The following is a 22,179-nucleotide window of genomic DNA, read 5'->3' on the forward strand; positions in this document are numbered from 1 at the left end:
TGTGTTAATCGCACACGCAACTTAGATTCTACTAACTTGAACGTTGATCCTGCCTCAACAAACGAACCTCGACCGATCCATCTTATGGTATTCTTTAGGTGAAAGAACACGCAAGTTTTTAAAATCCGCTGCATGAATGTGATCTTCGCATCTACAACATTATGGATCGATAAAGAAATTGTATGATTTAAGTGTGTGGTTGAGATTTTATAAAAGCTTAACAATCAACGGACAGAATCTTTTAGCTTGCAACAGTCGTTCGATATCTCAACGCACACAGAGAGTGAGATAAGCCAACTACCAGTGAACTTTGAGGTTAGTGGAGCCTTGTCCCTTCATTGCTAAGTTTGCACTACAGAAAAAAGCTATGCTGGCTTCCATTTTACTTCTTCTTCTCTGAACTTCTTCATTGTGGTGGATCATGGATGCATCTGTCAGATAGTTCGACAAGGCAATGGCTGCCTGTTAAGCCATCTATATTGGTCTCTATTTGAGCATGCCCGTAGTGCAACCTAGGGAACCTGTCGTTCCAAGTAAAGGAGCAATTGTAGTCGTCCATCATCGAGTGACTTAATTCTTTCTAAATGGACTTGTTGTGGCTTACTTTCCGTTAAGCAACTAAATCTTAGCTTTGTGTTGGTGACAGATTTTATTTTTGCTCCTGGAAAACTAATTTCGCCTTTCTTAAACTTGTTTCTTTTGATTGGATATGTACATTATATGAGAAGAAGTGGCTTTATATGTCGATACCAGTGCTTGATTATTTTCACAAGTAATTAGTTATGTTGTTTAGGAAAATTGCACATCAACCTTGGAATAAGTACTCCACCGACATTTCAAAATAAAACATTATTGTCATGATAAGCCTATTTCATATATCATGTTAAATGGACAAGTTTTAACATCTTGAACACATCAGATCTATACAAATTTGTTTTGGGTTCATTACCGACTCCAAGAAATATTCAAGTGAAGGAATTGGAAAAAGTAAGTATTTTGCTCTAATGAACATGCTGTAAATGCATGGGTCGGCAATAACAACATTTAATTTGTGATTATTCCTCAAAAGAGGATTTCCTTTTAAAACATATGCTTGGTTTGGTTAATTCGGCAAGCTGCATGACTTTGTGGTAAAGAGGAAAGTCGAATTCCACCAACAGTTGTTGGCCCACTGAGGGAAGAGAGAGAGAGAGAGAGAGAGAGAGTCTCTTTCTTATGGTTCAGGGCAACAAGTTGGTAACACGATCCCATGAAAAGTTCATAAATTAGCTAATGCCGAAGAATTGCACTGGAACTTGATACTATTGTTACACAACCAAGCTTTTCCGAGCATGACATCAGAGTCCACATCCGCAAGAACATATATAGTACTAGTTATTGTCAGGTTATCACCACTTGATCTTAGACCTGTAGGCCCCTGACCAAAAGAGAGAGGAACAGAGAGAGAATTTTACAGCAGACACAAATTCCACCATACATGTCAAGAAACCATATCCTCGGAATTCTTATCAGTAGCCACAGAAAGCCCGCATCTAGTACTCCACCAACAACGATTAGGCTATCACAAGCTTTCTCAGCTTTAGAAGACGCATCCCCTCCATCCTTTACATTGCCAGCAATCATTTCTTCAGGACCTGATTTTTCTACTCGGCTGTTGGAACTCCGATGTCCATCTGCCAATTGTGCCGCACCTAATCTGTCTGCATCATGAGCATTTAAGTCAACACTATTAGTTAAAATGTTATCCATCTCAGTTACCAGCTTCCTCAAGCATGAACACAAGGTTAATGGTCACTTCACGGTGTCTGTATTGCCACAAGTTTCCTTCGCAAATCCATTGTTGAGCACATCTCCAGCAGCATCTTGCAGATAGCGTTAGACCTCCCAGCAGGATTGATAGAAAGCTCCATCTCCAGCATCTAAAGAACCAGTCGTTCCTCTTTGTCGTTTTCAGGTCCAACATCTATAGAAACCAAAGATTCGATGTTCTTATCATGAATCACCGTCTCAGTTAGACCAACTTGGCAACTTTGATTTCAATCTAACACCATACTGTTGGCCAGACTAGCATTTGTTTTGTCGACACCTTCAAGAAATGAGTGACCATCCAGTTACCTAATATTAGCATCACCAACCTTGCTGCCTGTTTTGGAGATGCCATTCCCATTATTTTCTTTCTCAGTTAGGATTTGCTGGTCCTCTTCTGCCAAGTCTCTCTCTCCAATCTCCATCACATCATTGACGGATCCAACCTCATCAGCTTGTATACCAGTTTCGAGTTTGGTGAGGGTTACTTTGCCATGTGCTTGATAATCCCTAACATTCAATTGTGTTTGTACATTGACAGCTAAGGAAACAGCATGATCCAGGATAAGAGAGTCATGTGGTGGACGGTAAAGCACATTATTCAAAGTGTGCTTGTAACAGGAAAGACTGATTGATGGTGCCGTAGATACTAGATGGCGACAAACTTTTGCAACCTTGATAACATGCTTACAGAGGTTGCCCATTCTTGACCAATCACAATCACACAATGCATATTCAGAACCAGGATTAAGAACTACATGGACACTTTCGTGGTCACTCTGATTGATTATTTTTGCATATCCATCTTCGAGGACAACAGCAGAATCTGGAATTAACAATGCTTCCCGCCAAGATGTTAGGCCGCTCTCCCATTCGAGTTTCTTGTATCGAACGAAATCATTCCGCCCAGCATACTCATCAAGCCAGAAGTAAGAATGCACCTTTGTTGCTAATTTATCAGCCAACCAATCAGCACGTTGGTACACATTTGTTTGTTTTTCATTTAATAATCTAAGTTTCAACCTGTAGTGGTAGTTTTCCATTGCAGCACAAGCCTCCTGACTTGAGAATGGGAAGCTCTTGAGTGCTTCAACCCACGTCCCTATCAAAAATCAGTCACAGAAAAAATTAAGAAACGGAAATTCCTCAAGCAATGAGAATCTACAGAAGGAATGCCACCAACCAATTCTGGGCAACCATGTGGAGGTGAAGTATTCCAAGAAGCCAGTGCTGTCAATAAAGTCCTCTAGAAACTCCTGGAAAGATTCATCACAACTATGTCTCCCGCGTAGCCTATAAATTGCCTGTCCCAACCGTTTAAATATCTCAACCTGCGTTTCAGTTTCTGAGCACATTTTGTTGAGGTTTTTGTGCCATGCATGTCGAACACGCCAAAAGGAAACCAAAATAGAGCACTGAAACACCTCTCTGTGTAAGTAGATGAAAAAACAGTTAGCAGACAAGATTCTAAGAGACAAAAATAATTGTTAAGCAATAAAACGATGAACAAGGAAACTGCAGGACTACTTGATTGTCGGGATATCAGTAGTTGGATCATCAATTATAAACCCAGCCAATTTCCACATTTGATCCTTCGCATGAACCCTGTTGTAGAGAGCCCTGATCCACTTGTATGAATCAACAGTGGCAAAGCGTGTTGTTATAATCCAGGCAATAGGGATTAGAACTTTTTCTTTGTTGAAGACAAGAAGACTGTGGAGAGCATACTGCACAAAGGATGAAAACCATAGTTACAGCATTATCATGCATATTCAAATTCATGTGCTACAAATTAAATTCAAGGCATGGAAGATTGTAAATGAGTCCGTAAAAGCCGATAATATCCACTAGCAACTCGAAAACATACAAACAACCACAATTTAACAGCTCAATCTAAGTCTCAACTTGGACAGTCTACTGCATGCTAAAACTTGCTCCCGCCAAACTCAAGAGGCCATTTGCAGTCACCCTTGTTCAAAGGCGCTTCATTGAGGTAAAAGATTACCAAAAAAGAGATAACAAGAAAATCACAACAGGAAGAAAACCTTCAGCTTGTTCATCCCAAATCTTGAATTGTATACGATAAGGCCGTGATTACCAAACTGAATCATCTGTTGAAGCTGCCACTCTGACTGAAGGCCCAAAACAAAAGGTCCCGTCTCAGAAAAATCTTCATAGAAGAAAACACAGTTCTGATGACACTGGACCCACATTCCCACACTAACTGTATCGTCTGCATCAAATTTAAAAGTAGAACGCCTAACATTTCTCTCCAATGTACGAACATGGCGATGGGTAAGCAGGTCATCTCGGTTACGTGGGCCTCCTTGCTTCTCTACCATCTCTGAGTGCCTCTGCATTATGCTCTCAACAGGCACACCAACATGCAATAAGGAAACAATACGAAGACGGAGGTCCTCAGAGAAGTCGGGAGCAAACATTGCACGAGTACCAACAGCTTTTACATCCAACGGACCATGACAAGGTAAGCCTTTCACATCAACATGCCTCCGCTTGTTATAAATGATAAGTGCAACTGATGGGTCATCTACTAATTTCTTCACAATGAAGTGGCAAACACAGCCTCTCTTGATATTTGGTCGCCCAACTGTCTTCTTCTTATGTTTCACAAAATTCCTTCTGCTGGGCCGGGAAACCCCACCTTTTCTATAATCATCTGGGCCAAATGAACACCAATACCTGAAACATTGTGTTTAACATCTCTCTTGAAGCTATAACTAAAGTCCGTTGATAGAAGTGAAAAGCAGCAATAGTAAGTCCAAATACTTACAGGATGTACTCAAGATATGCATCAACCCTTGGTTTCAAGACTGCATCTTTTGGTCTTCTCCTTCTAGCTTCAACATGAAACCTAGTTGGACATTCAGAATTGGAGGATTCTCCCCTCACGAAGTCATCCACTCTAGAGAAGGGAATGCGTGCAACCCTGTCTACCTCCTGCTTCCACCCATCCACATTAGACCAGACAAGATCAGCAGCAGAGAAATCTAAGGTCGGTGGGTCTTGTATAGGAAGTGTGAGAATGTCGTCCCATCTAGCCATCTGAGTCAGGAAATAAAACAACACCAATGAGCATCAATGGACACCTCATGACACAAAATGATAAACAAGTGAAAAACATAGATGAACCAATTCCAAGGATGACTTGGTGTCATGGACGAAAGTAAAGTTGGCTTACTGAGGGACCCTTTCTTAACTAATATATGATGACTGCTGTTAGCACCAAAAGTTACACCATATCCAGTACCCATAAGAAGATCTTTCAACAGTTACAGAACTGGAGTGGCCTTAAAATGGTTTGGTTTAATCATTGCAGTTTCACTTGCAATCTGTTTGTGAATGCTGCAGCGGTGGACAACACTAAAAACTAATATTGATATTTTCTGTTTCAGGTAGAGGAGATTGTCCTTCAGAGAACCTCTAGACAGTGAAGATTTTTTCCTGGGTTGTTGGCTGTGAGCTAGATTTTTTTTTTGTTAACCACAAACAATCATCAGAGGACCGAACTTTGTTTCAAATTTTAGCCAATGGTTCCAGCTTTAAGTTTGTTCTCCATAAATAAAAATCCAAGTACAAGAAATTCACAAAAAAAAAAGATGATATTCCGTGTCCTCTTCACCAGCCATAAGCCTCAGAAAATCCAATAGCAACCTAACCCAAAACAAAGCGAAAAATTGATGCTGAATTCCTGCAAGAATGACAAAAAGATATGCCTATTTAATCCCAACAGTGGTACAATAAACCCAATATTGGCAATGCTCAGCTGTCAAAAAGAAAGGCCAACCGTAATGGAATAATATGGCTCAGCAAATATCGATGAGAACTAAGAAGTTGTGGGATCTAATGGTAACCCAAAACCGAAAAAAAAAATTCAATGCATGTTTCATCAAACAATAACAATTGATAATTTTAAATCTGGATTGAAAACTTCCGGCCATCAAACATAACAGAAAAATGGAACAAGGAATATTCATCATGATTCGGTACCTCAAATACCCCCAAGGTTCTTGTATGTCAAAACATGATTGAAGCGATGAACTGATTGTTTTGCCTGCATTCTCTACTATGCATTTCTTCCATGACAATGCTCAAATTTGCTAGCATGGACAAGTTATATAGCTTTGAAGGGTTTTATAGTTTATCTCGGTAGAAAACTAGCTGTTGCAAGCATTTACTTAAGGACTATGTATTCTATTCCATCTATGTCGAAGATAGAAGATGACCAACTAGTACACCACATGAGCTTGGGAAGATGGATGGTGGATGAACAGGCAATGCGATTATACAAACAAGGAACTGCCATAGTGAACCAAATTATGCAGGAACCCAAAAAATTCAATCAGGAGGTACCCAGTAAACAATTTCGTAATGAGAAAATTTTGATAGCAATTAGCAAAAAGCTCGCGGGGTGGCGAATGCAGTGACAGTACTAAGAAAAATAAAGAGAAGCTGCGAATGTTTGTACAGTGTAATGAAATTTTGTGAGAACGTGAAGGAGATTTTTGGAGGGCATTCTTCAAAGCTGGAGCTAGCTGGTAACTGCCCTCTGTAGTGAGATTAGGTGGACAAATTCAAGTTCACTGGTACGGATGCACCTCTTTTTCCGGTATCAAAACCTCTAATCTGCATATTATGTGTGTATTTAACTGGTTTGGATGCAACTTTTTTGCACCACTTCAGCCGATCTGAGATTTTATATTGTACCATATCTTTCAAAAGTTCTATTGCACGCAATATCATATCTGGCTTTAGAGAATGTGTCACATGGACCGGCCCAAAAGAACATGAGATATGCCATTTTGAAGGGATATCCTATTGAAACTATAACAAGTTTACCTGTTTCACCAGACCGTAGATGGACACTAGGCAGCCAGAAGCATCAATTTCTCACTTGCAGCATGAAGTATCAATTTCACACGTGCAGCACCAACAATAGGGATGTTTGAACTATTTATTATGAGTAGAAGGGAAAAGTGGGGAAAGGGTCACACGTACACATTTACTAAAAATTATTTGGTGAACAGTTTGCATACAAAAGACGCTATTAATGAGGTATCTGTAGCTCCAGATAACTAGATGTAAAACCAACCAGCCCATTTAGAGAATGCAAGAAAAAGATACAACTCGTCCACCGACCTGTTTACCAGAGACTAGTTTGCAGGATTGCTCCCACAACAACGATGAAAGTACCCTCGTTTAGCATGCAGAAGTCCACGACCTGCTCAGCAAAGGGCAGTCCAGGCCAATCTAATGTCTAGGTCCCTTGCTTCCCCCTTCGTTTCCCTCTTTGTTCTCAAATCATTAAAGCCTTTAAAGCACAACGAAACCCTAAAACTCAGTCACGCATTCATGAAAATGAAGGCTTGCGCAAGATGAAATCGTCTTGCCTCAGTCGCAGGCTTACCTCCTTGGATGATGGCTGCTATTTGGCGTTAGCACAAAGAGAGAGACCTGAACAACTCGCATAAGCTGCCAGCGGCGGCGGCGGTGAGAGGTACATAGCAGGATGAGCCGTTCGCGCGAGAGATATACGACAGGGTCGAGGAGGACCTGCGTAGCGCGAGACGACGGAACTCCACAATTCCGGAACGAGGCGTAGAAAACATCTAATTAGCTCCCAGATTTTTCACCATAATGTCATAAAGCGCCGCACAGGTCGAATGGTTCCCATACGAGCTTCATTTGTCTTTAGGTTTTCTTTTTTTACCTCTTATGAATCAGGTTCAACTTATATCATGTCGTGTTAAAAAACTTTTCAAAAAATGAGTCGTTTCAACGTTCACGTTTTAGTTTTGTTTTCACCATCACGCATGGCTTTTATTTAACTTCGTTTCGACTTAATTATTAAAAAAAAATAGTTTGAAAGTAAGTGAAAACTGTATAAAAATAAATCAATTAATTTTAGTGTGGATATTATGCCCAACATGAGATCAATAATTTTATGACAGATTTTTTACCACATCTAGCATGGAAGCATGTATAAAAACTCATATATACATCAAATCCATGGATTTAAAATTTGGAGTAATCAAACGCCCTCTTAATAATAATAAGTAAAGATGTCAATAGAACTGATTAGTATCCGACCAAAGTGCCTCGAAAGGGTCATATGTGAATAAAAACTAAGCATTCAATTAGAATAACAGATTGGATTCGTATTTGATAAATGTCAGTCAATTGGATTTAGTTTTCGATCCAGTTTGATCTAAACATCCAACTGAGATTAAATTCCAATTTAAATTCAGATTCACTCAAGTGTTCTTCTACATCAAATATTTGTACACTTTGGAAGTTCGAGTTCTTAACATACCATGATATGTTAAGTGTATTATAAACGAATCATGCAGTTATGTTATCGCAATTTGTTTCGTCCGATTGCTTATCGCTTATTAGTAAATGTCATTTTATTGTAAAGGAGAATCTCCAACTAGCAATTGGATACAAGTCTCTGCAACCAAATACGACCACATGAATTGAAATTTCATTTCATATCTATCGCCATCTTACACGCAGCTGTTTAATATGCACAATCATGAGCGATGAATGAAACTACAAAGAATAAAAAGCTCAACGAATGACTAAACAAGGAAGCTTATTGAGTGAGCTGATCGACACATTATGAGAAACTCATTCCAAACATAAACTGGGGGTTTTAAAAGAAGAACTTACTGTTTGACTTGTCATCTAAACTTACAAAGTAGATTTAAAAAAAATGATTGAAAAGCATGGTTTTCACAAAGCCTATTTTCTTGAGGTGATTTTCACAAAACTGTACGGCTGCGGTAAATTTTACTCGGTAACTGTTGAGTGCATCGAACGCGAACTCGTTGTAAGCCGGTTAAATTTCACCCGGTAAAATGTTTGAGAGCTGAGAGCTCGGACTTTTTGCCATGGATTTCTTCGAGAGCCGTTAGGGCTCTAAAAAAAAACCCGGTGTTTTCTCCTCTTTCCCCTCCTTCGCCTCTTCCCTTCTCCTCTCTCTGTCTGTCGTTCTTCTCGCAGAGCCTCTCCTCTCTCGCTCTCTCCGTCCTATCCCCCGTTTTCTCTTGTCTTTCCCCTCCGTCGCCTCTTCCCCTCTCCTCTCTCGGTCTCTCGTTCCTGTCCGCTCTCAGAGCCTCTCCTCTCTCGCTGCCTCTTTCCCCTCCGTCGCCTCTTCCCCTCTCCTCTATCGGTCTCTCGTTCCTCTCCTCTCTTGCTCTCTTGCTCTCTCGTTCCTCTCCTCTGTCGCTCTATCTTCATTCAGACGCAGGACCTCAGGCACCATCTTCAACAGGAAATTTCTGTTCTTCCCTCTTGGCTACTCCTTTACTAAGGTATGTGGCGATTTCTCATTCACTGGTAACAGCTATCTGTGTTTACTTCAGCTACCTCTGTTTCTGTTGAATTTTACAATGATATTAGGGCTAGAACATGAAACGGACAAATGGGATGGTTTTTCCGTTTTTCTACCTAGGAAGCGCCTGAAAAGTAGAACATGACCAGGGAAAGAAAAAGATCATTTTGCTTATTTATTGTTATATGCATGGGACAACTCAACTTAAGAGAAAGAAGAAGAAGAAGTAGGGTCTTAAGTAAAAATTGTCAAGAAGAAGAAGAGGGCCTATGTTTTGCTTATTGATGGTTTACGTGCATCAAATTGTGGCTGGATTAATAAGTGGATGTAAATAGGTACAAATAAAAGTTGTCTTTCATACATGCCATTCCTGATGTTACTATTGGTCGATTGCAAATGCTTGCCTTCTGTTTGTTCCTTAGTGATCTTAATCAAAAACTTTCCTTCCATAATGCTATGAATATTCTTTGCTAGAAAAGAACTGCATCGTAGAAATTGGACTAATGCATCTGTTGATATTCTTTTCTTATACTTCGTCTGCATCTCAACTAAAAATTGGTGCTTCCAATTTTATTACTGTATATCTTCTTTTGCCTGTTAGCAACATATTCACAAATACCAATGCTATTTTGGAAGATATTATTTTTATTGCCAAAAACAGCATTAAACATTTTTGATAGGGATCCTAATATTTTAAAATATTGTCAAGAAAAATGTTATTGGGTTGGTATCGTTATTTTATGTCTTATTTTCCTTTTTATAAGAAATACTTGAAATGCGCTTTTAGTTTTTGTTTGTTTTAATTTTTTTAAATATTAATAACTATGTTGAATTTTTTGTCAATATATTTGCAAGAAAATTAGTTGAAGGCTCTTCATTTCATATCTTTTCTGTTTGTATCTATCTTAATTGTTTCAGTTCCAAGATTTTGCTCAAGAAAAATAATTTTTCAGAAAAATTCTCAACGTTGTTACTGTTCTTGGCAACTTGGAGCATCTTTTAGGACTTAAGACTAATGCTTGCTTTTCCTGCTTGTAGTGGGTGTTGGAAATTTCTGACAAACCCGGGCAAGAAGAGCCAGAGCCTGCATTTAAGGTGAGTTTACATTCATGCAGTTGTTTGAATTAATTTGCAGTCGAAATTGTGGCACTGATGGAGAATTGTAGTTTCTTGCTCTTTGATTTTGAGAGCCAATGCATAATTTCTTAATGCTATGTGCACTTGTGCTTACACCTTGAGAATGTTTTCTATCTGATTTCTCATGGCTGGCTAAGTTGTTCATCAAATGTCCTCTCTACTCTACTATCTGGCTGCACATATGTAATTGCCATAATGCCGAAAGTCTGAAGTTAAAGGATGACTTTGATGATTGTCATGAATGGGCAACAACTAGAAGCGCCACAACCAACACCATCCTTCTGTCAGTCTGTATATACTATGTACAATGTCTCAGTTCTTAGACGCTGTAAATATATGAAGTTTTCAAGTTGTTATAGTTCTTGATGCCTTGCCTTGTTATTTGTTGTATTGTTTGCTGCATTTGTTTTTCATAGCAAATTTTATCTCTATAATTGCAAGTGCATCATTTCATTGCTTCTTACCTTTTTGACTTAATTGAGTTGACCATTGATGTGTTAGCAGCCCTTTTTGACTTCTTTTGTGATTACCTGTTTTCTTTGTTGGATATGTACTCATTAAACTTATATTTTGGATGGGAATACAGGCTTTTGTTAATGTTTTATAACTTTCATACATGTTTAACTGTGTTATGGTTCTAACTTCTATTTGGTCAACTACATTGAACTCGTGGATGTCATGGTTCTAACTGTGTTACTTTTTTTTGTACCTTAAATTTTTTTGGTACTGCATGCTTAATGCGTAGGTGTAAACCTCAACATTTTGTTGTTTTAGAATATTATCTTTCAATTTGTTCCCACATGAAATTGGGGAGAAGAAGAAAAAAAAAAAAAAACAACTACTACTAACAGTCCCAAAGAAAGTCTCTCAAATTTTCTACATTGTGCATTAAACAAGGTTAATTTTACCCTGCAAAAAACTATCTGTGCATCAAACATGGTTAATTTTACCACGTTAAATTCTACCCTTCAATCAAACAGAGCCTCATATTGGAAGAGGGAGAAATTTCATCATGTAAATTTTTCCAAAAGAATTTACCATGGTAAATTTACCACGTTAAATTCTTCTTTGCCATCAAACGGGGCCTAATAGTTACTAGACTTCTTTGAATTGCAAATCATAAAGTCTAAAAAGAGCAAGTATGCACCAAGAGAGGGAGCATTTCTGTCGGACGTCCTTGTCCTAACCGCAACGTGCCACTTAAGAGAACCGTCCGATTAAAAGAATCGGACTTCTCATTGCCCCATCAATCAGTGCGGGGCTTCATTTCCCGCCTCTCTTTCTCCCTCTCCAACCGTCCCCTGCTGCGAGAGTCGTGCCTCTGCCAATCGTCGTCGTCAGTGACATCGGAAGTGTTTTCATCATCCACAGGTAAGCTCGTATCCCCTTTTTCTTTCTCTCTCTATCTGCCCACAGCCACCACCCGTGGCCAGCCTGAGCCGGATGCGGTGGCCGAGCAGCACCTTCTCTCTCTGTCTCTCGCGGCCCATGGCCGGCCGCGCCCCCCAATCTTTCTCGCAGGCCATGGGTGGCTGCGCTCTCTGTCTCTCTCGCTGCCCATGGCCAGCAGTCATGCATGCCGACCCAGGGGGGGCTGTGACGACAACCCCGTCCCAGCTCATCCATTCTGTCTCTTGGAATGACCAACAATAGCTGTTTGATTAGAAAAATCGAACGCTTCTTGTTTGCCGAATATTTTCATGGAACGAACGAAGAAATTATATATATATAGTCCTTTTCTCTTTCTTCTCTGGCTCTGTACCAGTCTGCTTAACCCATGAAACCCTCTCCTTTCCTTTTCTCACCGCCGGATGATAGGTTCGCCGAAGTCACCGCTGAAGGGTCGGTTCATTCGAAGTCTACTTAGCTCCGTGGCCCTCTCTCTTCCATAACTGCAGTACTGGTGGCCGCTAAACAGGTTTCCCTCTCTCTCTATTGAGGGCAGCTGTCCAGAAATGTCCTGCCATCCGCCCTCGCCCCTCTCTCTCTCTATATTGTTCCTCTCTCTCTCTCTCTCTCCCTCCCTCTTTCAGTCCTACCTGTCTCTCTGTTGCGAACGATGGCTTCCGGTCAGCAATGGCCGGCCGGCAGCCCTTGTCTCTCTCCCTCTCTCGATTTAGGGCTGCCTGATATACTGTCAGTTTCCCGTTGATTTATTTGTTTTTTCAATTGTTTCATGCCTCAATATTTTTTTATTGTTGCATTTGGCGTGGCTTTTAGAAGCTTTTCATTGAGGGTTTTTTGCACGTTTGAGTTCAGTTTGCTTCCATTCTTGTGGCGGTTGCCTTAATCATCACGAGAATATGAGTTTAAGCAACAGGTTTATGCAAAGGAGTTGGTTGTGTCTAAACTCTGTAATCTGCTGCATTTTGGGGCGATGATTCTGTTTCTTCTGTGGAGGAATAGGATAGGTCACAGATTGATTTAGGTTGAGGTCGGGTCCTTGGTTAATAGTTAGTCTTGAATTTTATTTTAAGTTTTAAATTTTCATCAGCTGAGTAGAATAGGTTGCTCTAGTTTAGTTTGTGTTTAGACAATTTGTTTCTAACCTAATTATTTGCCGATTTTATAGGGTGTTAACTGTAGTTCCTTTATGTAACTTAGTGTATAATTTCTAGTTGTATTGCTGCAGTCCTCTAATGATATGTGGTTGCCACAAGTATTGCCACAACATACTTGAAATTTCTGTATAATTCAAAAGTTCACACAAATCGACTTAAGTTGGCCTCCCTTTTTCTTGTTCTTTTTTCCCCCTCAAACAAATGAAATATTTGGAAAACATACATACTGAAGGCAAAATTTTAACTGTGAAATTTAAGTAGACCTAGAAAGTATTGTTGGGATAGGTCATTTCTACAAAAAAAATTTGCATATATAGGATGTGGCTAGAGCAGGTTGATTTGAGGATCACCACCCATATGTTTGAGTTATTTTCGTTATGATTTCGTGATTGTGGTTCTAGCTTATTTACATTATGAATACAACTTGATTTTGCAACTGAACTGTGTGTAGAAGGTATTGTTAGGAGAGGTCATTTGACAAGAGATGACCTTCATGTAGAAGGTATTGTTGGGGCATGTCGATTTAGGGACGACCCCACATTTGTTGGAGTTGTTTTCACTATTATTTTGTGATTGTGGATTTCATTATATTGTGAATATAAATTGATTATGGTTTACATGTTCATGTTTATGTGAAACCTGATCAATACGAGTTTGATGTGTTTTTACGTGGTATTTTAGCTGTACTTTTTCAAAATTTTCATTACCATTGTGGATATAATATATCTTACAAATTTGATCTTGAAGTTGATGCCCTAATGCTTTGCTTTATGATAGGCTGAACGCCTTTCTTCACCTCATCACATTTTACAACATTGGCCTGGAGGGAAACTGAAGAGTTAAAGAGGGAGAGAGAGCAGGAGGGGGCAATGGCTGAGGGCCTCATCAGTGATGGAGAGGAAAGGGAACAAAGGAAGCCAAAGCACAAGGGGAAGCATGACAAACCCAAGCCATGGGATGACCCTTCCGTCGACCACTGGAAGATTGAGAAGTTTGACCCCTCTTGGAATGAGGGCGGCATGCTTGAGACTAGCACCTTCTCCGTAAAGTTTCCAAGTTACAGAGGTATATGTTAATCTGTTGCACTGGGTCCTGTTTTTGTTATTTAACTTGTCATATTTGCTTGCCGATGCTGCCATTGGTACGATCATGATAACTGAAATCATTAATGCTGGGATGGTTGCTGGAACCAAATCTAGCGTGGATTGATGAATCTTGGGTCTGGAACATTTGTGCATAACATGCACTGAAATGACTCTTGTCAATTCTCCTATAAACTTGGTTACATATATCTCATTTGTGACGAGCATAGTCACAAATATCACATTTCTTCAAAAAAAAAAAACATCAGCCAAAAAAGGGAAAATACCAAGTCTTCTTGAAAAAGATGCCAAAATGAACAAAAAAAACATGAAAACACGTTTTTTCACATTTTTTCATATTTCTCATTTTTTCACTTTTTTGCGTTTTTTCACTTGATATATATAGTTTTATTTTTTTGACATTTGTTGCGTTTTTTACATTTTTTTATTACCACATTTTTATTTTTGCATTTTGTTTTTAAGATATTTTTTTAATTGTTTTAAAGTTTCTCGAGATTTTGCCGAGAAAAACGACTCTGCTGTATTATGCCTGAGGAAAACATGCCTACCTTGTTGTTTAAAACCCTTAAACAATATTTGTGACTATGACTAGTAATTGTCATATGAACTTAAATACATGGTCTTAATATCTGCCATGTTTGGGAAGATATCTGCTTATTATCCACCTGTAGGCAGTGGTAAATGGTATTACCTGGTTTTTCATGGCCACTGGCGAGCACTTCAATGTGCTCTCTCTCAAGTGGTTGATAAGTTTAGATATCTTGTAAAACGCTTACGTAAAGCTAGCCTCTACTTTCACTCTTTTGAAGAGAGGTGTGCACTCAGATGCCTTATTAGTAGAAGGAGAGGGGATTGCTTGTGTGGTTCTATTATGAAACTTGGCACAGGCTTCTACAAGGTTTTGTGAACTTGGTGTTATCAGGATTAATTTTTTTCAGCAGGCCGGGGTTATGACTTATGACATCTTTAGTAGCATGAATTTGTCAATACAAGGATACGATGTTCAGCATCAAATTTTTCCATCTGTGTAGGTTTCATCTATGTTTTAGCAGGTCAAGACTGATGGTAATTGTGTAAGAGGAATGTGTAGACATGTAACCTTTGCAGACCTTGGGTATGTATATACTATGTATATATTCATTTTAATGAAGAGATGTTGCTTAACGGAATCTCATCTTGAGCTGCTGTCACGCCATGTCAGACTGAATTTGGACCAAATTGGTAGGACCTTTTGGAATGGCATAAAGCTACTTTTCAGATTTTGCTTAACAGAAAAAAAGTGTTATGAAGATGACATTCTTACCACTTTTGGTATATGCATAATTGATGATGCAAGAAATTGCCCTATTTATTGTTCTGTGTGCATTGGACTTGTCAAGCATGACTTTGCACTTGTAAAATGAGTTGATGTTATAGCTGAACATATGTTCCTCACTGCTCATACTTGTGGTTATTTTGTTTCAGAAAAGTATTTGCAAGAAGCATGGCATATTGTGAAGCAGGCACTTAAAGAGTATGGTGTTGCATGTGAGCTTAACTTGGTAAGAATATTTTGGGCATGTTTGCTGCATAGTACAGTTAATGTACTGGGGCATATGGTTGCACTTCTATGATAAGGTTGCTGTTGGTTCTGATTACAGATTAGCTCATTTGTTGACAGGTTGAGGGTACCATGAGCGTTTCCACAACTCGGAAGACGAGGGACCCATATGTCATTGTAAAGGCTAGGGATCTTTTACGACTTTTGGCTCGTAGTGTCCCTGCACCTCAGGCATGTAGATTTAACATTTGGCTTTATACATATTTTGTTGTGTCAGAAGCTATCCAAAATAAGTCTTCGGAGTTGTGTTTGAATCTGCACTAAGGTTTTTGTTTCAAAAGAAAGTTTGGCACTGTAATGATTAGTTGCTTTCTAATTTGGTCAAGCAAAGTGGTTTTGTCATTCATAACATTGTCCAAAAGCTGTATTTTAGAGGAGGGAAACAAAAAATAATAATTTTTATGTCAAACAGGCATTTGAATGCATTTCAGATAAAGGAGGTGGTTGAATGTGGTAGAATACATGTTCAATATCTCTTTTGTTTTTTTGTAATTTTTTTTTTGTCTTCCTTTTCTCTGTGAACTTCTGTATCTTAACATGCTTTTTGAATATGAAGGCGAGAAATTCATGTCCATTCAAATTTTGGTTGTAGGCAATTAAAATATTGGATGATGAAATGCAATGTGACATAATACAGATTGGCAACATTATTCGCAATAAGGTATTGTCTTCCTTTTCATCTAATACCCTTGATACGTGTTCACACATGCGTTTCCAGCCTTCCATACTTTCCGTACAGGCAAATTCTTAAATCCAAGCATAAGACTTTCCCTGCTTATGGCTGGTAGATGTTTGTTTACATATGAAGTATAGGGTGGTGGTCCTTGCATGTCCATTGCTTGCATTGGTTGGTGCACCTTGTTGTAATGATGCTGATGTGGCTGAAAACATTTTGCGTTGGATGTAGGATGGCATACAACTAAAAGATCTGAACTAGATCCTTGCTACCTATTAAATTTGTTGCTTACAGTCATCCTTACGCTCTGATGTGCAGTGCCCTTCTCTCTGTGCCATTGAGCTGAACAAATCCTTGGGTGCTGCTTCTTTCTTAAATTATGGCTCATCAGAAATTGATATTGAACTTTAATTAACACAGTGTTGTTTTAGTTGAATCATCTGGCAGGCCGTTAATGTGTGAACTGTGAAGCATCAACTCCTGCAACCCTAAGTAGTTTTTATATTTTCCCCTATTTGACTGCATTATACTAGGAAAATAAGGAAAAAAGAGATTTGTCTTGCTAAAGCTCTTAGTGTTTAATGAAATTTAAATGTGTAGGAACGGTTTCACAGGAGAAGACAACGCCTGTTGGGTAGCAACAACACCACTCTGAGGGTATGCTGGTTTAAAATTATGTTGTTTCAGTTGGCATTATATGGGGCTGAGGTTAAGCCCTTCTTTTCTTGTTGAAGATTTTGAGCGAACTCTATTTTGTAAATGCAGGCCATTGAGTTGGTGACTGGTTGCTATATGTTGGTCCAGGTCTGGAATCATTACCTGTTCCATGTTTTTGCCTTTTTGTCATCTGCAGTTGCATCCTTTATGGAGTTTTAACTTTTGCTTTTAATATGTGCAACTAAAGTCTGCATCTGGAGCTACGTAATGTTAGTACTTCTACAGGCTCGCATTACCTATACAGTACTTGTTTTGCTCAGTTCCTCTTGTATTCTGGGCATGGATCATCTGAAACTCAGGCTTCAATAAGCTCGTGTAATTCACTTGATGGTTTAGACACACAATCAGCACAAATGATAGAAAATATTTGATGTTTATTGAAGTCCTTTTCTGTTTGGATTTTTAGTTGTTTATATTTTGACATACTTCATACTTCCATCTGTATTCTGTGTGTGTGTTTGTCTGTTTGTGTCTCGGTGAATGGATGTCTGTTGCATCCATGCATGTATGCATGTCTTTATAAAATTAATGTGTCATATCCTGCACCTCCACCTGCATCTATGTGACAGTATCCGTCTCCAGGGATACACTGTTGCTGCCATGGGTTCATTCAAGGGCTTGAAACAAATTAGAAAGATCGTGGAAGATTGCATGAATAATATACATCCAATATATCATATCAAGGTAGGTACAGAGGTTTGCCGTTGACTTTTGGTAGTCAAAATTTCATGAAGTTGTGTGTGATGTGAGTTAATTTTTGCTTTCTTGGTAGACTCTTATGATCAAGAGGGAGCTTGCAAAGAATCCCACACTTGCAGATGAGAACTGGGACAAATATCTTCCCAAATTTAAAAAGTGCGGTACCCCTTGTGCTATGTTTTGATTTCCCTTTGCATCTACTATTTTCTTTTCTTTTTTCCTCCGCTTCTTCTGGCATAATCTAGGTCTGGCATCATCCAGGAAAAATGTTAAGCGGCCGAAGGTTAAGGCTAAAGAGAAGAAACCATATACACCATTTCCTCCTCCTCCACAACCCAGTAAGGTTAGTTATTGTGTTCTTTTGTATGTCCTTTGTGAGTGGTTCTTGTGATGTGATTTAACACTTTATGGCCTTTTGGGACTTACTTACTGCACATATAAATATTAGCTTACTGCAAAAGTAGAGTTGTTCATTTTATGCTGATAGATTTCTACTTTAGATCTTGAATGCTGAAAAAGGTTAAAAAAAAAAACTAGGGGAAGATATCCATAAAGCTGTTACTGGACTGGTATTACAATTTTTATGCAGATTATAGAACTTAGTTTTTTCTGTCGGTTGTGATTATTTTGCTTCTTATTGTAAGCCAATTGTCTTTCAAGTTTTAAGTTAAGAGCAGTAATATCTTGTGCCTAATCTCCTCCTTCATATACACCTTTGTGGTGCTTCTTGTGCTAGTAATGCAGAATCAATGGAAGATAGGATGCCATTTCTGTGATTCAGCATTAAGGGATGAACTGGATGTTTATCTGTCTGTTTACTGTCTATGTAGCCAAAAGCACCAGATGGCACCTAAATAATGGACTTCATTTGGAACTAGGCTGGTGGTATGAAACAAGGATAACAAGGATGAAAGCAACACTCAGCAAATCTAAAAGACATTTGGAAGTATATATATACAAAACATGTGTTACGCATAAAAACTCAAATTCTGCATTCCACAGTTCTAAGAAACTGGTTTTGCATTTTTCCCCCTCAATTTTGCACATCAAAACCACAACATGGGTCAAGAGAATTTTTACTTGCCAAGATATGGAAAACCACGCGTCTCCCATCCTCCCCTGCGCGCCACCCCCGCCTCTCCTTTTGATCCTTTCCTAGCACCCAGCAGAACAAACAGGCTCTCATTTTTTAGCATTTGATATGTTAAAAGAACATGCAGAGGTCTTAAAGATTTTGAAAACCATTTATAACCGAACTGTTTACAAACTTGTGCTTGTGTATGCATAAAACCTCACCTGTAAGTTTTTAATACATGTTCATTTGTGTGAACTTCTAGCGATACTAGCTGTGAAGAGGTTCGTGCCTGCTCATTTTGTGTGCTTAATGCCATAATCATGCAGTAATTCTAACTCTTAATTTTGTTTTTCCTCTTTTCCACAAAACACCAATAGATGAAGTAGACTTACTGTTGCTTGCTACTCATAGACGAATCTTCTGTTTTTCCTTGGTAGCACTTATAAGGAAAAAGCAGTTGAAGTTCACAGGCTAATGAATTGTTGTGTGTTGCAGATTGACCTTGAACTGGAAAGTGGTGAATACTTCCTAAAAGCTGAAAAGAAATCTAGAAAGAAGTGGCTGGAGAAACAAGAAAAGCAAGCTGAGAAGACAGCTGAAAGGAAGAGAAAGAGAGAAGAGGCATTTATTCCTCCAAAGGTTCATCATTGGACTTATTTTTTGCTGTTTTTTTTAATTATTTATATCTCTGATATAACTGTCCATGCGGCTCTTCTCCCACATCATATATTTGGCCATCTACGTCAGAATATGTTTTTCCTGCATTTTTTTCTTGAGAGCCTTTTACTTTCCTTTGAGATATCTGGAAAACCATTGTGCAGGAGATGTCCTCTGACCCTACAAAGCCCTCTGCAAATGGCAACAGTGAGTTGGCTGAAATGGCTGCATCCTTAAAGGTGAATTATTGCATAGTTGCCCGCATTGTTTATTAGACGTGATTAATGGTTTATGAACATGCATGTTTTGGGTTTTATGACTGATTTTGCTTTATTTGTGTTTAAAATTTTTGTGGATGAAAGGCCAAGGCAAAGGCTCATCGGCAACAAAAGATGGTTGAAAATATAAAGGCAGAAGAGTACCTCGTTGCACCAGAAAAACATTCAAACAAGAAAAAGACGCAACAAAAGACAGTTGAAAATATAAATGGGGGGGAAGATATTGCTTTACCGGAAATACATTCAAAGAAAAAAAGGAGAGAAGAGGCTTGAGTGTCAGGTATTTTTTATGTTTCCTCTTTCCATGCTGTTATAGTGTAAAACTGCACCTAGTGCAGCGACGACTTTCGTAGTGGAATAGTGTTTTAATGTGTTGTGGGTGAGGGGTTCTTGGGTTCAGAAGTCTTTATTCATATAGGAATCTCCTGCGCCTAGGCGGGACAAGCATAAATTTATTTTAGAACATTCAACTTGAAAATTGCATATTTTTTTCCCCTTCTTTTCTGTTTCAACTCTCTGACGATGTCGATGAATATTGAGAAAGACTCAAAACCCCCCATCATCCTCATTTCTTGTTTGTGTTTCTCTTAATTTCTTTTATTATTTTCTTGGTGCTGATTAGCAACAAGTGGGTCTGCATAGTGCTTTTTACTGTATAGTTTCTAGCAGCAACTTACTGGTGAATTATGCTCATTCCAGGTCCATGAATGTGGCAGCATTCTGAATTTTTGTCTGCTGATCATGGAAGTTTTGTTCTTGACCACTGTATTCGATAAGACATAGAAGTTGGACGTGATAAATAATCTGGTAAGTAATAGTAGAGCACACTTGAGGTGCAAAGGAAATCTGAAGTTCTTCCTGGTTTCCTCAATGTGGAGGAAGCAAAAAGCAGAACTGCTGGACCGGCCACCTTCCTTGGAAAGGAAATCGAGCCTAATTAATCGTATTTAGTATGATTTTTTTGTTTTATTTTTGAAGTGGAGACTGATGGTTTTTGGTACCATTTTTTCCCCACTCGTGTTTGAACGATTGTAGGGCTTTCAATATTTTATTGCCCCAAAAGTGAAATGTAGTGAGGGTGGTGATAAATATTTCATTGTGTACATTTAAAATTTTACATGCTCTTTATCTAAACAAGATTTGCAGAAACAAGGTTATATTTACAGCACGGTTCAAAATTGCTCTGTAGACGCAGAATCGTGCTTGACGATTGCATGTATCGGGCAACAACTCGTGTGTGTGTGTATATATATATGGAGAGAGAGAGAGAGAGAGAGGTTGAAATCCTTCTGATCTTGAACTCTATTTAATCAGGGATGTTTGATGTATTGCATTTCTTTTATTGCATCTCTTGCATCCATCTAAATTCGGACAAAGAAATCGACATTCTGTGGACTGAATAAATAAGAAACCTAGGCGGATAGTTTTATAAGCCGTGTAATCAACTTGGTTGTTCGCAAGGTGTCACATGGAAAGTTTATAGATACAAGTCATCATTCTTTCAAGAAAAGTTTTTTAACTGCGTAAACCTTTAACTATGTTGATTAGACAACTCACCTACTTTCTATACTAATATTTATTCGGTTGCATATTATGTGAGCTCAACCTTATTGGATTCCCGCATTGAAATGCATTTGAAATGAATGGGACAGTGTCACAGTTCCCGTCTCTTCTTACACTGCCGTTTTTGGGGCCTTGGACCATTTGTTTCTTTAATCTCTATTTACCTTTTAATTTTTTTTCATTGTGACCATTCTTGTTCCCACAGTTTCCTAATGCTGTGAATTTTTTAAGTTGCCATTACTCTCGAACTTTTCTTTGGCGCATCACGTTCTGTGACTGCAAGTTGTCGACGGACATGCTATAATTGATCTTAAGAAGGAAGTTTTTTTTTAAGGCGGAATTGCTCTCAAAATTTTTTCTTATTACGTCACATTCTGTAACCATTAAAAAAATTCTTTTGTCATGGCAATATCGTTGTTTAGCTAGAGACATCCACGATATGTTCGGTCATGTCCAAAAGATGTAGATGAAGTCTAACATTTGACATAAGCTCATTTTCTATTCCTTGAACTCGTTTATTATATGACTGGAACTCATGGTGGACAATGATTTCGAAAGCCCAAGGAAATTTTCAGTCTCTGTTAATTTCAGTCTATGTTCACCTGTTGTCAATGGTTCAGTTTGCTAAGCAATCACTACTAAATGATGCTTATTTGAGAAATTGTTGGTCAACATTTAATTTTTGATGTACATCGTAGTCAATGAAACAGAGTTCAAGAAAATGATCCAACAGAAGCAGGAGAAATGGAAAAGTAGGTTCTAAGTAGCATAAATATCTGCTTTTATGAGGGCAACAAAATTTAGCAGATTGATAAGTCTCTGCTAGTTTTTTTTTTTTTTTAAAAAAAAAAAATTATACGAAACGTCTGTATTGCTTTTCAAAATCTACTGAATTCCAGAATCTTGTTGACCAACATCAGAAATTGGTCTGCCTTCCTCCAATTGCTACTTTC

At 38.6% G+C, this 22,179-nt stretch overlaps 2 protein-coding genes across 3 annotated transcripts; one reads left to right on the forward strand and one right to left on the reverse strand.

Annotated features, from left to right (window-relative positions):
- Positions 1-1,250: 1,250 nt before the first annotated feature.
- Positions 1,251-7,403, reverse strand: LOC116256207 (uncharacterized). 2 transcript variants are annotated; one of them, XM_031632494.2, is made up of 7 exons: positions 7,232-7,403; positions 6,964-7,135; positions 4,598-4,869; positions 3,852-4,506; positions 3,334-3,533; positions 2,990-3,234; positions 1,251-2,908 (listed from the first exon to the last, which is right to left on the reverse strand). In XM_031632494.2, the coding sequence occupies exons 3-7, from the start codon at positions 4,867-4,869 to the stop codon at positions 2,112-2,114; spliced, it is 2,169 nt and encodes a 722-aa protein (XP_031488354.1). In that variant the 5' UTR covers positions 6,964-7,135; positions 7,232-7,403; the 3' UTR covers positions 1,251-2,111. The 2 variants fall into 2 exon arrangements, with proteins under 2 accessions (XP_031488354.1, XP_031488355.1); XM_031632495.2 differs by lacking the exon at positions 6,964-7,135.
- A 1,310-nt stretch (positions 7,404-8,713) lies between these two features.
- LOC116256729 (KRR1 small subunit processome component homolog) lies at positions 8,714-20,826 on the forward strand. Its single transcript, XM_031633188.2, has 15 exons — positions 8,714-9,140; positions 10,199-10,255; positions 13,636-13,923; positions 15,426-15,502; positions 15,622-15,732; positions 16,154-16,222; positions 16,838-16,894; positions 17,003-17,041; positions 17,537-17,638; positions 17,727-17,809; positions 17,915-17,996; positions 19,224-19,367; positions 19,550-19,624; positions 19,748-19,943; positions 20,363-20,826. Exons 3-14 carry the CDS (start codon positions 13,728-13,730, stop codon positions 19,934-19,936), a joined length of 1,224 nt encoding a protein of 407 aa, XP_031489048.1. The 5' UTR covers positions 8,714-9,140; positions 10,199-10,255; positions 13,636-13,727; the 3' UTR covers positions 19,937-19,943; positions 20,363-20,826.
- Positions 20,827-22,179: the final 1,353 nt, after the last annotated feature.

Source organism: Nymphaea colorata, chromosome 6 (genome assembly GCF_008831285.2).
Source record: "Nymphaea colorata isolate Beijing-Zhang1983 chromosome 6, ASM883128v2, whole genome shotgun sequence".
Classification (NCBI taxonomy): domain Eukaryota; kingdom Viridiplantae; phylum Streptophyta; class Magnoliopsida; order Nymphaeales; family Nymphaeaceae; genus Nymphaea; species Nymphaea colorata.